General features: G+C 41.4%; 1 protein-coding gene across 1 annotated transcript in view; it reads right to left on the reverse strand.

The window, feature by feature from the left end:
- LEPR (leptin receptor) overlaps positions 1 to 16980 on the reverse strand; it is a 65042-nt gene that overhangs the window by 20794 nt on the left and 27268 nt on the right. The window contains exons 6-14 of the mRNA XM_023509890.1: positions 16213 to 16357; positions 13179 to 13469; positions 12567 to 12684; positions 9789 to 9988; positions 7855 to 8003; positions 6724 to 6883; positions 6528 to 6610; positions 2217 to 2433; positions 20 to 202 (exon numbers count right to left, since the gene is read on the reverse strand). Of these exons, the coding sequence (XP_023365658.1) occupies positions 20 to 202; positions 2217 to 2433; positions 6528 to 6610; positions 6724 to 6883; positions 7855 to 8003; positions 9789 to 9988; positions 12567 to 12684; positions 13179 to 13469; positions 16213 to 16357 (1546 nt within the window). The remainder of the gene's footprint in view (positions 1 to 19; positions 203 to 2216; positions 2434 to 6527; positions 6611 to 6723; positions 6884 to 7854; positions 8004 to 9788; positions 9989 to 12566; positions 12685 to 13178; positions 13470 to 16212; positions 16358 to 16980) is intronic.

Raw genomic sequence — 16980 nt, forward strand, 5'->3', positions numbered from 1 at the left:
TAAAATTTGGTAAACTTACCATAGATATAATACTTCTTAACAGTTGAAGGGACCCTAAGCCACTTAACTTCTTCATCTTCGTTAAGGTTTTTCCACTCCATAATCAAATACATTAGGTTGTAGTCACTGGGCGAGAGCACCCAGGAGAGGATCACGCAGCTGCTGTTTATAGGGTAGGCACTGAGTGACTGCACGACATTTACTGAGGGGAAAAGAAAAAATTAATGACTATCTCCTAACACCCTTGAGGAACTTACAACCTACGGGAACAGGAGAGGAGGAAGAGAAGGCAGGTTTACAGACAAACGTAACACATGGCATTTATTTTGTATTACGAGAGTTACATAAGCAGACAAATGTGTGATATTGAGGAACATGAGGCTCTACGTGAATCCTACACAAATTTGTGATACGGTGAAGGTTTCTCAGCTGTGATCCTGCACAAGCCTATTATCCATCCTCTGATTCTTTCCAAACTCCACCCTCCGCCGACAGAATGATGCTTTCAGCCTACACACCTGTTCATTTTCACATGCCCTGAGCACAGTCCCACATAAAAGCCTCCAGCGGATCCCCATGTTTGAGGACAAGATTCCTGTCAAGCCTCCCCCCTAGGGCCCAGGCTCCACCTGCCTCTCCACCTGTTGTGTTTTTGCACACCAAAGCCAGCCTGCCCTTCCTCATTCAGTCCTGTGCCATGAAGACTCTTGGTCAAGCTGTTCTGTCAGGAGCCAAGGCTTCTCCCCTTCCCACACCCCCACCTTCGGTGGAAGTTAAGTTTAATTCCTGCTCTTCTTTGAGATTTTGGCTCTGTGCCACTTCCTCCAGGTGGCTTCTCTGACCCCATGCCAGGTCTGCTTCCTTTCTTCTTCTTTTCTTTTACAAAATTATGTTCCTTCCCCGAGGGCACTTATCTCACTTGGAAAAGAGCCCTTCACTTCTGTGATTACTGGATTAGTATCTATCGCACCCAGGAGACTCTGGATGCTTGTGGAGGCTGGGATTCCACCACCTAGCACCCTGCAGCATTCAACAAACATTTCCATTAATGGAATATATTTATTGAAAAAATTGTAAGGGCAAGACATGGTGCTGGGCACTATGGAACTTACAAGAAGATTACGCTCAAATACAAAAGTGATCATAATATAAGGCAGGATCTAAAACACCTCAATAAAGGTAGAAAGGGTGCTGAGATTGAAGGAGGGATACAGACGTATTCAAATAAAGCAATAAGTGAAGACTTCGTGCAGTAGCTAACCTTTAAAAATTGGTAGAGATACAGAGAACTTGCATTTTCTATTAAAAGTTTACGCTTTGAATATATAATTTAGAAACTCCTATTGAAAGTAGTTCTCAATTCTCTGATCAATCAAATACATCAAAATTAAGGAGAGTTCACTATTCACATTAAATGAAGTCCACAGTAATTTTTAAGTCTCAGCAACTAATCTGCATCCATAAACATGTTGCGTTATTATACATGGTATTTTACATGGTATTTTACATATATTATTGTTATTATACATGGTATTTTACATATATGATTGTTATGATACATGGTATTTACATATATGATACTCTAACATGATATCATGTTATTATACATGGTATTTTACATATAATGTTACATACAATAACATGATATCATGTTATTATACATGGTATTTTACATATATGATACTCTAGATATACTTTTACACTGCAGACATTTCAGTTATATACAGAGGGCACCAAAAAATTATACACATTTTAAGAGAGAAAAAACTGTATTAAAATTGTAATAATATATACAATAACATTTGTTATCTTGTCTATTGTATCTTGTATCTCTTGTAATTGCAGAAGTCAAACATAACTTGAGTATAACAATTTTAATACAGTTTTTTTTTTTCCTTTCTTAAAATGTGCGTTTTTTTGGCATGGGGGGGAAGATAGAGAGTTTGACCTACAGCCTCCATTGGTCTGACTCGAATACATTGATTTAAGTATCAGATTTATTAGAATATTTTAATGTTCAACAATGCTCTACCAAGGACTGTATTAAACCATCAGTACACAATGTATTTTGTTATTTTTCAGACAAAGAAGAGATGAGCAGGGGAAGAGAGGTTTTCACATGCAGACCCCGGCAGGCTGCTTGAAAGACAGATGGAAGAGTTTGCAAAGGTTGACTTAAAAGGCACAACGGATTGTCATTTTGTCCCTCTTCTTACCTTTGTTCATAGGCCATGAGAAGGTTAAATTAAAGTTTGCAAAAGAAGCACCAATTGAATTGACGGCCAGGACCGTAACCGTATGTGCTTGTTCTGTCCACAGGAAGGTGGATTTGGTGCCGTTCCCCACGTCCTCCAGCCACGTCCCGTTGCGGGAGGTGTAGTGGCTTATCACGTATCTCCTCACACTGCACAAGGAGGCATTTTTCATCAGGGGCTGTAGTAAACATAAAATTGATTAATTTAAGGACTGCAGAGCTTTTTATGCCAACCGAGCTCAGGGAACTTTTTATACATTTCTCCTCAGGAGGTGAGGATCACATCAGAATAGGCTTTTCCTATTATAAGGCTGAGGGTCGGGGAAGGGGGCAGGATGCAGGCTGCCTTTGCCACAGATGTCAGAGTGATTATGAAGCACAGAAAACTTCTTCTCCCCATCTGGGGTTTTTCCTAAAGACCCACAGAATAAATCACTTGAAGATGATAAAGGATACAATTAAGACAATTTTCTACCAACAAATCTCACTTTAAATTTAGAGCCACTGACAAGGAATGGTTCCCTCATCTAAAAAGCAAACAAGAAATAACCCTCAGATTATGGACGGCAACAAAAGAGCTGGGCAGATGTAACTGCTCACTCCTGAGTCCCGGTATGATGCACCCTTCACCTTGCCTCCCTCTGATCATCTAGAAGGGGAAGTTTCCAGAGACTAACAAGTGAGGGAGACCATCAGAACCGTGGATCTGGCAATCCAGAATTTCTCACCTATAGTTTAGAAAAAATTATACCAGGTCATTGAAGATTCTGATTTAAAATACCTAGGCTTGGCCCCTGTAGCAAGTGATTACAGCAGCAGCCACATACACTGAGGCTGGCAGGTTCAAACCCAGCCCATGCCTGCTAAACAACAATGACAACTGCAACAAAAAATAGCTGGGCATTGTGGCAGGCACCTGTAGTCCCAGCTACCTGGGAGGCCGAGGCAAGAGAATCACTCAAGCCCAAGAGTTTGAGGTTGCTGTGAACCATGACACCAAGGCACTGTACCCAGGGTAACATAGTGAGATTCTGTCTCACAAAAAATAAATAAAATAAAATACATATCTAGTCCAATTCTATTCTTCCATTCTATGGAGTCTAACAATTCACCCTACGACCCCAACCACCCTCACCTGTTGCAGGTGAGATTCAGGGTTCTTAGCCCCTTACAGGCCCATAGGAAGCGAGATCCTACACCACATATGGGAAAGTGTATCTCAGTTTTTTTCCTTTGGGGTCGCTCTAGTTTAGAAACGGCAGAGAAAATTAAACACACCTGTGCACACCTGCAGCAGTGCAGATCTTGGGAGTCATGTGAGCAGGTTGAGAGTAAGATTTGAGCAAACACTGCAGAAGGAAAACTCTTAAAAATCAGACAAACTTTGCCTTTTGTTCGAAAAATCTGTATGAGTTTTAATATGCAATATTTTGTATAATCCTAAGTAAAAGTAATGTTAAACTGCCTCACTCACGGGCACTACAAAGGGTTCCATGGTTATCTTGAATACTTCCTGCACCAGCCTTAAAATTAGCCATTTTTCTCCAGATCTCTGGTTGGTTTTATTGCACGATAGTCATAGAAATACTATGGACACCCACCTTACTACTTAGCTTACAAACCACAGAAATGTGTGTGTGTAATAACCCAGAATCCATTTATACATGTACTGAGCTAAATACGCGACTCTAATTACTGCCACATGGACCGTTCTGTTGCTTGTCTGTGACCTCTCAGTCCAACTATGACAACGTGCACTGTGCCCAGCTCGTTTTTTTAAATGTTTGGTAGAGACAGGTCTCACTGTGCTCCCCCGGCTGATCTTGAACTCCTACCTCCCAACATGCTGAGATTATAGGAGTGAGCCAAGAGCTCTGTGACTGGGGTGATGGGTTTCCAACCTACATGTGGGCGAGAGACTGAGCCAGACAGTAAAAAAACTGCCCAGAGAAAGCTGATGAGAAAGGGGTGCACCCCACGACTCAGCCTCTCCCACAGAACAGGCCATAATCTTAAACACCAATGTGTCAAGTGCATCAAAGACAAAGATCCAGGGAACCATACAGCCCGGAGGGCATGAGGAAGCACCCCCACAAATGCAAGGTGCCCTCCTGGCCAGAGCCCTGGACCAGGAAAAGAATGTTTAGAAAAACTACAGAAATGCGAACTTTACTAACTATGGACTTTATAATAACGTCCCCACATCGCCTGATTATCTGTAGCAAACAGACCAGACTAATGCAAAGTGTCAAAACCAGAGAAGACTTGGTGTGGGTGTACCAGGAACTCTCGGCACTATCTTTGCTATTTTCCTTTTGTAAACCTGTAACTTCTCTAAAATAAAGTTTATTATTTAAAAGATGACAGAGAAATTATGGGGTTTTTATCAAAGTGCCGTACTTATCCCGTGGCCTGTGGTCTGAGAACCGGGCTTGGAGAACTATGATCATTGAACTATTTAACCTCAGTTTAAATACGAAGCAAACACTGATTTCATGAAAGACAATTTGGCTAGTAACAGGCATGCAAGCTCCTGCAAGGACGGGGACCATCATCGTGCCGTCTCCTCCCACAGACCAACCGGAAGGTGCCCACAGCCTTCTGCTGTCCAGCATGACAGCCACTGGCCACTTAAAACTTTAAATTAGTTCCTGAGTCACGTGAGACACATTTCAGGTACTTAGTGTGGCTGGTGTCTACCACTCTGGACAACGCAGATAGAAACCACTTCCACCCTTCCAGAAAGGATTGCTGAAGAAATATGTAACCCCTGATCTAAGGAAAACACAGATCCCCCTGGGAAGTAACACAGCTGCTTTGCTCTGAGGTGTTTGGGGTCAGAGGAGCAGGGGCGCAGCTACAGCCTGGGACACATGGCAGCTGGCCACAGCTGTGAGAGGACACATCTAAGCAGAAGAAACCCTCTTTAGTTCTGCTTGTGGCTGGCCGACCACTGCCTTGGGAACATGGCTGTAGAAACGCTCAGATCTCTGGGCAGTGTGCGTGGAGAGAGAAAGGGAGCACAAGGGAGATGGATCTGCTGGGCAGGATCACCGCTTCTATCCAGCTGTCCCTCAGGGAGGTCCACAGCCCACTTGGTCTCTTTGAGTCCAGGCCCCAAATTCCCCAGGAGGTGGATACACTATACAGAGCTTAGAATAAATGTTTAATAAATGCCAGTGTCAGTTATTATGATGCTAACTTCAAATTAGAAATATTGAAATAAAAAGCAGTTTAGAAATTGTATTGATTGTAAATCAAATAAAATTATGTAGCAGTTTACCAACTAAATAAATACAAAGCCTTATACACCCCAATTCTTACACAGGGATTAGTCTTAGATCAAGAAACCATTTTCAAACATGTGCTCATTCAACCTTAGGAATTAATTTAAATTTCACATTTGGGGTGACAGGAACATTGTTTCACTTCATATGTGTATTCCCAAATCAATCTCAAATTTGTAGCTACTAATCAGATGTGGATGGTCCTAAAAATTAAAAGAAAAGTAGTATCTATTGACTAAATAATCTATACCCTTGGGACAGAATCAATTCATCTGGGAGAGTGAAGGCTTTGATAACTGTGAGGCTAAATACCTGTAGTTATGGAGTTATCACTGCTGACACCCCATCACAGAAACGGGATCATCTCATGTTTTAGACTCCTCTTCGGGTATGTGGGGAAGGCCAGATTTACACCGTTCAGTATTAATATGAATACAACTTTTGGACTTCACATTTATGCAAGTGAGGAAGCTGAGGCCCAAAGTGACTTTGCAGACAGTGAGGGCACTCTGTGACAGGCTGAGGTGAGGAGAGGACTGAAGCCTCCAGCCCCACGCCAGTGCCCCCGCTGTCTGCAATCACACCTCAGAGTGAAAGAGAAATATGGAATTACAGAGTTTCCTGAAGGTTAATGATGACAGTGAAATAAATACCTTTTTTTTTTTTGAGACCGAGTCTCTCTACGTCACCCTTGGTAGAGTGCTGTGGTGTAACAGCTCACAGCAACCTCAAACTCTTGGACTCAAGCAATTCTCTCACCTCAGCCTCCCAAGTAGTGGGGACTACAGGCACCCGCCACAATGCTCGGCTATTTTTTGTTGCAGTTCTCATTGTTGTTTTAGCTGGCCCAGACTGGGTTCGAACCCACCACCCTCACTGTGTGGCTGGCACCGTAACCACCATGCTACAGGCACTGAGCCTGAAGTAAATACATTTTTAAGAGTATTCAAGTAAAATTTAAGAATGACATTAAAAAGCAAGCATACCTTCCAAAGTAAGGTGACATTTCTCTCTTTTTTTGTAATATCCCCAGTGATTATTCTCCAAAATTCAGGTCCCCTCACAGGAACTGCAAAATAAGGAACTCAAGTTGTACATATATTTTTGTAAGGATTACTTTTCAGCCACATCTGAAACACATTTATGCATTTTCAAAAACACACTTGCAAAATCTCTGCAGACCTTTTATGTCCGTGATCACGGTGTGGGCGGGACTGCTCCAGTTGCTCCAGTAGCCCAGTCCATCCAGCCTCCTGCACCGCACCTGGGCCGTGTAGACGGCGCACAGGTCTGGCACCAGGACACTGGCGGACTTTGATTTTCCATCATAGACCTCATGCATCTGTAAAACAGGCCAAAGCATCAGACTGACCAGTAATAACACACCTGTATCCAAAGGGCCCTGAAGACCATTTCATTTTAAAACTTTAACACCCTTCCAAAATTATCAGAACCGATTTTGCATTTTCTGGCTTTAGAAATAGTCATATTAGGCTTGGAGTGTCAAGAATTTTCTTTTTCATCTTGTTATTTTCTTAATGATGACAAGATTTAGACCAGTTTGGATGCAACCTCGTTTCCCAAACACTGTTTTACCCTGCTAATGATCCTGGTGCACTGATCCTCTATCCACAGAGACATTTGAGAATTTTAACCTATTGGTTAGATGGAGCTGGCTATAAAGCATCCCTGCTACTCAGTCTCCCAGTAAGTGGCTAGACTGTCAAGTCTGTTCTAGTTAACATCACTGTGGCCAGTGACACAGAGGGTGACAGATACTCCCAGGTGTGTCTGCAGGCAGCCGTCACAAACCTGGCTTGGAGGTCCCTCCGGCGCCCTCACCACCATGAGAATGATTCTGGTTGTTTGAAAAGCAGCTTCTCCAAAGTGCTCATTGCGATGAATGTGTGTGTACTGAAAGCTACTAACAGATGTCAAAGGAAAAATAGTTCCTTGAGAAACGTAAGTTTGGGGAGTACGAGATGAAATAAAGTCACACACTTTCCCTTAACGTAGGAGCTCTTCAAACCTTTACTATGGAAGACACGCGCCATGACTGTACGCCAGGAAGAGGTAGCCATGCCATCTTTTTTCGAGGAACATTTGTGGGACCAATGCTCTGAGAAACACACTTTGGATTGCAGGAAATTTTGTTCCTTAAAAAGGTTAGGCTGAAAACAATCTATGTGATGAAAATGGCTACAGAATACAGGCAGAGGTACTTTCATGCCAGTAAAATTAATCCACACAATGAAATTCTTAAACGTTCTAAAAGTAGTACTTAGGAAAGCTGAAATTCCTGAGCCAAGGTACCTTCCATTGTATGTCTTTTCCATTTAAGCCATAGCGAATCTGGTACTGAAGGTTATTTTCTGGAAAGACTGGCTTTTCCCAAGATATTTTCAATAATCCAATGTTTACAGTAATTTCTGCTTGCACTCTGGATGGAGGCAGTGGCTTTACTAGAAATTGTAAAAAAAAAAAAAAAAAAGTATTATGTAATGGTAATTTAAATAAAAAAGCTTAAAAACATTGTTATATTCTTATACCTTATATTTATAAAACAGTATATGTTTCAAAACTTTCTCATTCATTATCTCATTTGCTCCCCATTACTTTATGTGATACATTAAAAAAGGGATTATCTGTATTTTTGCAAATTACGAGGTCAGCTAGACAAAAAAAAATACATTTCCCATGTCCATCTGAAAGTTAAAAGTAACACGTGATTATAAATTGCTCCCTTGTCTCTGCATGAAAAGGGTATCATAGTAACACAGTAATATCAAAGAAACGCCCCGCAATGCCCATGCTGGCACTGTGTGACGAGCCACCTGCATTTAATGGATAATATAATAGACACAGGGTGCTTATATGACTAGTCCAAATGTGCAAGGGAGAGATGGGGATGGTGTCTGGGCCCCAAAGTTGAACTTCCACGTGGCTTTCTAGTTCTCAGTGATACAAGCCTAACTGAAACTCTTTACTTCACTTGAGAAGCCCAGCACCCAGGGTTACTCAGACACCAAGTGCTACTGAGTCCCTGTTGCACTTGTCACGTACGTGTTATCATCTGCACGTGTTTGGGGAGGGGTGTAGGAGTGGTCCCTTATATCCTAGGATATGTAGTACCAGCAAAGTATAACTTGCAGTAAAATCACTTAAAATGAAATTAAATAGTGGGAAGAGAATGAATTGATTTGGACTTTCTATTTAAAAGGAAGTCTATAAGATAACCTGACCCTGTATTTAATAAAATTAAGTTTTAACTCAAACGTGTATTAATTAATTGAAAAATAATGACTCATACATAGATTTTTGACATCATTTCCCAACAAAATAGTACACAATACCAAAAGCTATTCTTTCATTTATATTACAAATCATAAATGAGTCATTTATTTATTTATTTTTTAGAGACAGAGTCTCACTTTATCTCCCTCGATGGAGTGCCGTGGCATCATAGCTCACAGCAACCTCTAACTACTGGGCTTAGGTGATTCTCTTGCCTCAGCCTCCTGAGTAGCTGGGACTAAAGGTGCCTACCACAATGCTTTTTTTTTTTTTTTTGCAGTTTGGCCAGAGCTGGGTTCAAACCTGCCACCCTCGGTATATGGGGCCAGCACCACCGACTGAGCCATAGGCACTGCCGTATACAAGTCATTTCTTAAAGATTTCACAATAATATTTGAGGGATATATCAAATTTTCTAAAAGCTCTCATAGTGAATTTGAAATCAAGTTATCATTTGAAAACAGTATTTTATCATCCTTGTCTGTTTTCCCCACTTCAAGTTGGGCTTCTCAGTGCTTCTATACCCTACCTAGCCTATCAAATAAAAAACCCTGGGGTTCCAAGTACTCACACACCAAACCCTCAGAATATCCAAATTAAACTTTTGGACTAAAAATACCCGTTAAGTACAGTGGATGGAAAACAGAGAACATAATTCATTACTTAGAAAAACATCACAAACATTCATTCCTAGCAACCCATGTGGTTTATCAACTAGCATGCTGAAAATATTTCATTGCTGAAAATGTAGGCTATAAATAATTTTAAATGAACTCAAACCTTCAAGGCTTTCTAAGGCTGAATATCTTCTCAATCATACTGTAAACGGGAACAATTTTTTTTTCCCAGAAGCTTGTACGATCCGAAAATGTCAAGATACAACATAAGCCCTGAATCAATCCGCATCCAAACCTGCTAACAAGACAGAAGACCCGGGGCACAGTCTGACGTACCCACAGAATCGGGAAGGACACAGGTCGGCGGAGAGTCAAGCGACCCCAGTGGGTGACTGACCCTGATCCACATTGTGTAGCCAGACAACAGGAAGATGGGCTGGAAAACGCATTCCTGAAAACCGTCCTTCTGCACACGGCAATCTTTGGGCTCAGAGATGGGATGGATAGACGGAGTGTCAGAACAGTAAAGGCTGCTCCTTAAAAGATACAAAAATAGTCAATTAGTATACCACAGTAATAAAAGCCTTAAGAAGATAACTGAGAATTCTGATTTATTATTTAAAAGAGAGAAAGATTTGCTCCATGTAAAAATAGATGTTTTTATTAGAAAGATATTCTTAAATTCCCTTTAATTTCCCAATCTTCAGTCTTTCCATAGAAATTGATGGTAATTCACTACATATTTCATTAGACACCAAGGGGGGATAAATTAAGTGCTCTAAGGAGCAGATAAGATCCAGTTAGAGACAAAACATATAATGCTTCAGAAGCTAAACTAACAGTGCGTATTAATGACACAACATTGAAGGTATAGATCAAAAGTAGCCGTGGGGCGCCCCTGGCATAGGAAGGAAGGAAAATCCCTCACATCAGAAACACAGAATTAAATTTTAGCACAGACTGAGATTGCACCTGACTGTAAACTAAAGCTTCCTGACATTTTCAAGTTCAAATTAATATAAATTAAAATAATACCAACCCTGACATGTATATAAATTACACTACCAAGTGTATTACTCATTTTCTCAGAGGAGAAATTAAAAAATATATTATAAATTAGTCCTGGCCAACACCCCACCTGAGAGTGCACAGAGCCTTTCTCCTCTTCTCTGAAATAACCTGCTGCTGCCGTGTGCCTGGACACGTGTGCCTGGACACGTGTGCCTGGACAGGTGTGCCTGGACGCGTGTACGTCGGCTACAGCAGTCACCTCCACAGACCACCACGTGAGGAAGTGAGGAGATAAAGTCTATGTTCTTTTCTCATTTTGCACTTTTCGTAACACTTCTTTTTCTTATTTCCTCAATATTACAATCACAGAAGCAGGTGTGTGTGCACAGGTGCCTACGTGGTAACAGTGGCGAGGGACGGGGCTGTCAGCACATGTGAGGCAAGCCCAGTGCAGAAGGCACTACAGCCCACCAGGACCCAAAGCCTGCACCACTGCCAGCATGGCAGTGATAACATTTCCTGAGTGTTCACTAAGTAAGAGGAGTTATATCCTTTAATTATAATAAGTGGAACATGTCACGAATGCCCACAGACATCCTAAAAGTCCTACTGCTCTCTCCATTCACACACAAGGAAACTGAGGCCTGGGAGGTTAAGAAAGTGACCCAGTTAGTTCCTTGGTTATTCTGTAAATATTACCAAACATAAACGAAGCATATGAGGTTTATGTAATAGTCTTCCACAAACACCTTTTTAACGTAAAAACGCCATGGAAAGAACATAAGGACGGATTATAGAAGCGAAATGTCATACCATGAACACTGACTTTAAAATACTGTGTCAGGCAGCATGAAGGCGGATTTCCCATCCGAGACATTGTAGGAATTGCTACATTTTTTCTGATGTGACTTAAGAATATATCAGCAGCATTGGGAATAGAATTCAGAGCACAGTATTTGAGAGAGGGGATTTGTTTTTCAAGTTGAAAACTTAGATTTTGAGAATAAATTAGCACATGCAAACTACTTCTACAGGGCAAATAGAAATAGAAATTGCAACATAGTATTTAAGAGCAGGACACATACTTGAAAACTAGTATGCTGCACTTTAAAAATAAAAATGTATCTGTCTTCTAATCAGAGCTGATACCATTTTAGATGAAATGCTTTGCAGAGAGATGGGGGATTTTATGCCAAAATAATGCCTTGAGTTCTTTTTAAAAGAGGAAAAAATTTTTTAAAAAAGGAACAAGTTGGGTGGCGCCTGTGGCTCAAGGAGTAGGGCACCAGCCCCATATACCAGACACGGCAGGTTCAAACCTGCCCCTGGCCAAAAAATGCAGAAAAAAAAAAGGAATAAGTTGCTTCTTATTAGAACATTTCACTCTTGGCTTGGCGCCTGTGGCTCAAGTGGCTAGGGCGCCAGCCACATACACCTAAGGTGGTGGGTTTGAATCCAGCCCGGGCCCACCAAAACAACAATGATGGCTGCAACCAAAAAATGGCCGGGCGTTGTGGAGGGCTCCTGTGGTCCCAGCTACTTGGGAGGCTGAGGCAGGAGACTCGCTTGAGCCCAGGAGTTGGAGGTTGCTGTGAGCTGTGATGCCATGGCACTCTACCCAGGGGGATAGCTGGAGGCTCTGTCTAAAAAAAAAAAGAACAGTTCACTCTTTATTGTTTATTTCCTAAATAACCTCACCTAGTTCTAAAAACTGTTCATATTGTCTTCGGCAATCTTTCCTTCTACCTGGAAGTTTTTAGCCAAATGATATTAAACTTTCATAATCTTCCACATTCTTCCCTAGTGAATCCTGTACGTCAAATGTGTTTTCCTAGTATTTCATCCTAAAGTGCAATTGTATGGAACTGACTGATATTCAGAAAACACACAGATTATGATTTTTTTTAACCTCAGATGTGATCTTTTTAAAGAATCACTAATTTACATAATCCCTCAAAAGTTTTCCAATTAATTATATACATATACTATCTTCCTCTTTCAGGAAGACAGTAACCCACTAGACTACTGTTATGGTGATATTTCTATAAAAATTTTTATGTCACCATATTAATAGAAAAACAAAAGAGCAAAAATCACACATACCTGTGGTATCTCAGTTGCAAAGTGCTCCCCACGAGCGACTGGGCAGCAGGGGTGGGCCACCTGCAGGTCATCCTGGTTAAGTGTCCATCAGTTTCACAGGAGATGTTGATATTGACATCTATTTAAAACATATTAAAATATTAATGCTACTCAGCCACTAAAAAAGATAGAGACTTTACATCTTTTGTATCAACCTGGATGGAAGTGGAACACATTATTCTTAGGGAAGCATCACAAGAATGGAGAAGCAAGAATCCTACATGCTCAATTCTGATATGAGGACAATTAAGGTCCTAGTACTCGGTGGGAGGTGGGGTGGGGAGAGCTGAGAAAGGGAAGGAGTGGTGGGGGGACAAGGGGCGGAACACAATTATAAGAGGGTACTTATCTAACAAAAGCAATCAATGTAACCTGGTTCTGTACCCTCAGTGAATCCCCCAACAATTAAAAACAAAAAAGAAGAATGAACAACAAAAAAACTAATGTAAAGCAAAAACACTAAAAGAAGTCAATAAAAAGTTTCCCTTACATTTTCAACTGGACTGTAATACAGGGAGGGTCCACAATGAACATTTAACCTACGGGACACAGCAGAGAGCCTCAGGTCCTCACCGATCACGTATAACTCGGCGTAGCGGTGGTGGCACTCGGGCCCGGCGCAGCAGTACACCGCGTCGAACGTGAACTTCCCGCGAGGTCTGGTTGCATTCAGGTTGGCAAACGTGACTTTGCTAATGCGGTCACTCACGACGTGGTACTGGCTTTGGGAAATCTTCTCAGCTAAATTCATCCACCAAACAATCTTTTTTGAGGAAACAATCTTGTTTTCATTCTTATAGATGCAGTGAAAGGAAACGTTAGATCCAACACTTGTCAGGATTTTAGGTGGAAAGTATATGACGTCTGTAATAAGAGGAGACAAGTGGGACGTCAGACGCAAACAGGAAACACCCAGTGAGCGGTTCGCACAGGCCGCGCTCAGCACGTTCCGAGATGCGCTGTGTGCACGACCCGAGCTGCTGGAGACGCTGTGCACACGACCCGAGCTGCTGGAGATGCTGTGCACACGACCGGAGCTGTTAGAGACCAGCAGCTCTGAGCACCTGTCTACATACGGTCGTGGGACTGGGCTCTGCAGGGAATGAGCTTCTGCGAGCATGAGCGCCATCACCATCCCTAAACACAGGTGTATTCAGCACAACATTAACTAACAATGAAATACAGTTTAATTCCATAGTGATGTGCTTAGCAGACATGTCTCTTAAGATTCAGGGACACTTAGGGCAAGTTCTCAAAACAGGGCCCTATGAAGCAAAATCCTCAAGTAAAAATGATGGCTGCTCTTGCCTAATTTGACTATGTGAAAATTTCAAATAAGCAGATAAATAAAACGAAGTATAAATTAAAAATAGTTAGGAAATGTAACATGAATTAAGCACCGACATACAGATTCTGGTCTGTAATGTCACTTTGAGTTATTTAATGTGGCTGAGGACAAGGGGAACCAGTATTTTCCTAAGCACGATTTTTAGTGCCTATACACTATTCACAGTATTTTTTCTCTCTTGTTGGAAACACAGTTTGCCTACTATTTCAATGAGACAAGAAAAAAGTAAATGATGGTTTACTTAGGAATAAATTATTTGCACCATCGTGCATTATAAAACTATTAGTACATTTCAGTTCTACAATTTAAGGTAAATCATCTGCTGATAGAATATTAATATCTGTTAACACAAAATACAAAAAACCCACGTTAACTGGTTTCATTAAGTTTCCTCTATTCTATAATAATATGCTAAATATCAGTGTCTTATTTTACCATCCATACAAGACATTAGTGTTTTCTCTGTAATCAAACAGAAATACGAAGAAACTTAGGAGCATGACATTACTGGCTAGAAGTTGGACAGTTAGATTTAGGACACGGCTGAGTGTACTCAGAGCCCAGGGTGGCTCCTGAGCTTCCCCTGTCCATCCCCATGGCCAAGCACCTGGCATGGACCCAGAGATCATTAAACCACCTTCATCATGCCCCACAGCCATGCTACTGACCTGTTTCGAAAGTCTCAGAATAACTGTTACTTTTTTTTTAAGTACGAATGAACTTTCATGAATGAAAGTTTTTCATTTTAAAGATGATTTTTAAGAAATACAGCAGTTCCCTTTGAAGTCAAATGCACAAGTAAGGTATAACTGTGAAATCAAAGGGAAGTCATACTATTTGGCATGATTAGGCACTAAGATATTAGCCTAAAGATAAGTAAAACAAGTTAATGGAAATCTGAAATTTTGTGAAGTTTATATTGAACAAATTTATTAAAACTGATGTGAGAAGGGAGGCGTGAGGATGGCAGACCACGTGTGCACTGTCAGCCACGGGTACCACTCAGCCACAGAAAGAATGAAAGCGTGTCATTTCCAGCCACTCGGATGGAACTGGAGACACTGTCCTAAGCGGACTATCTCAGGAATGGGAAGACAAACGCCACATGTCCCCTCTTGTAGCTGGGAGTGAGTCAGTCAGCACCCATGGACATGAAGATGGAAAAGGACATGGGAACCAGGACGGGGGACGAGGTCAGTGGGAGGAGGGAAAACGTACCTGTAAACACGCTCAGGTGATGGCCACACTAACAGCCCAGACGTAGCATTATAAAAGGTACCCGTGTAATAAAAGCATTTACACACACGCACCCCAATATTTTTAAATTTTAAAAAGAGAAGTAAAAGGGTAAAAATAAAGCCATTTTACTGTGGAAGGGAAACATTTCACCAGCTGATTTAATAACCACTTAGCAGAGATAGGAGCTGTTGATTCCCACCCCTTTTGTGAAATTTCTCTTCCCCCCACCTGTGTCGGGCCACTGTGTAAAAACTTCCACGTGGGACACCTTTGAGATCTGAGATTGTTCGTTTATCACTGTCCACATGTTGCACAGCGGGTCACTAAGACCGCTCATTCAACAACATGGAATTGAAAACAGAAGATTTAGCAGCCTTCCCTAGAAAGAGAAAAATCTCCGGAACCAGATCGTCAGATGCCTGTCACACCCCTTTCTCTGCAGCCTCATTCCTGCCTCTGACAACAGCTGTTTTAACTGGTCAGGCAGCATTGCATGGGAGTGTCGATTTGCACTTTTCTGATGACTAATGATGCTGAGGAATTTTTCATACACCTGTTGGTGATTTGTGCGTCTGACACAATTTTAACAAATTGGCATGTTCGAAATGTAAATTAAAAGTTAATATTTTAGGGGGGAGTGGGTGGAGGGAGGGGGATTGGAGGGATCACTTCTGAGGTTTATCTTACAAGGGTACAAGTGAATCTTTCTAAGAGTAGAATGTGAACATTTTAAAACAATAACTAAGAAAATGACACGAAGGCTATGTTAACCAGTTTGATGGAAGTATTTTGGATTGTGTGTGAAAACCCCACACTGTACCCCAGAAGTGCATTAAAGTACATAGTTACCATTCAATTAAAAAAAAAAAAAGAATAACGGTTTAAAAAGAAAAAAAAAAAAGTTAATATTTTGTTCCACCCTTTGTTTTAAGGCCGTAAAATTTAAGATGCCTATAATACACCAAAGGCAAATTCAGAAAACGTATCTCTCTCAGGGGACGCTGCTCCCACATAACCTACCTTGTGTGGTGAAAGTGTGTGTGGGGGTCCAGTCACTCCAGATTCCTGGGCCACGCAGCCTCTTGGCCCTCACCTGAGCCTTATACGAAGACCCAGGAAGCACACTGCCTACTAGGAGGGCTGTGGCCGGGACGATCTTTTCAGCCTGTTAAATGTTAGTTAAAACACACAGCATCCAGTCAGTGTGAAATTTTGCCAAAATCGATCACAAGCAAATCTCAACAAATTTCAAAATATTAAAATCTTAATGTGAGTGAGTTACCCAGCCACAGTGGGATTAGGTAAGAATCAATGACCAAATACCAAATGTTTGCTGCACATTAGTCAGTGAAGTTTAAATAACCCATGGGTTAAAAAAAAAAAATTCTGACAATTAGAAAATATTTTTAATTTTGAATTGAATGATAATGAGGATATGACCTTTAGAATTTTGAGCAATGCCACTAAAATTGGCGGAAAGTCTCAGGGATCCTGGGCTGTCTCTAACACACCCTGGGCAGGAAACTCAGCAGCAAGGGGCACAGAGCCCGAGTCCCAACACCTTCAAGAGCCCAAGCCTGATGATGAACTCTAGAGCATGACTCAAAACACAGACACACCTGACACCAAACCTGCCTTCCAATAGCCTCTGGCTGGAGTTACTCAGCAGATGAACTCAGTAGGGACCACAAAACTACGAAACTCACTTAAGACTGTCAGAGAAGTCACAGACTAATAATGATCAAAAGCATCAGGAAGGCACAGAATAACATCAGATGGCCTGTATTT

The sequence above is a fragment of the Otolemur garnettii genome, unplaced genomic scaffold (genome assembly GCF_000181295.1).
Source record: "Otolemur garnettii isolate 467f Iridium unplaced genomic scaffold, OtoGar3 scaffold00010, whole genome shotgun sequence".
NCBI classification, from domain to species: domain Eukaryota; kingdom Metazoa; phylum Chordata; class Mammalia; order Primates; family Galagidae; genus Otolemur; species Otolemur garnettii.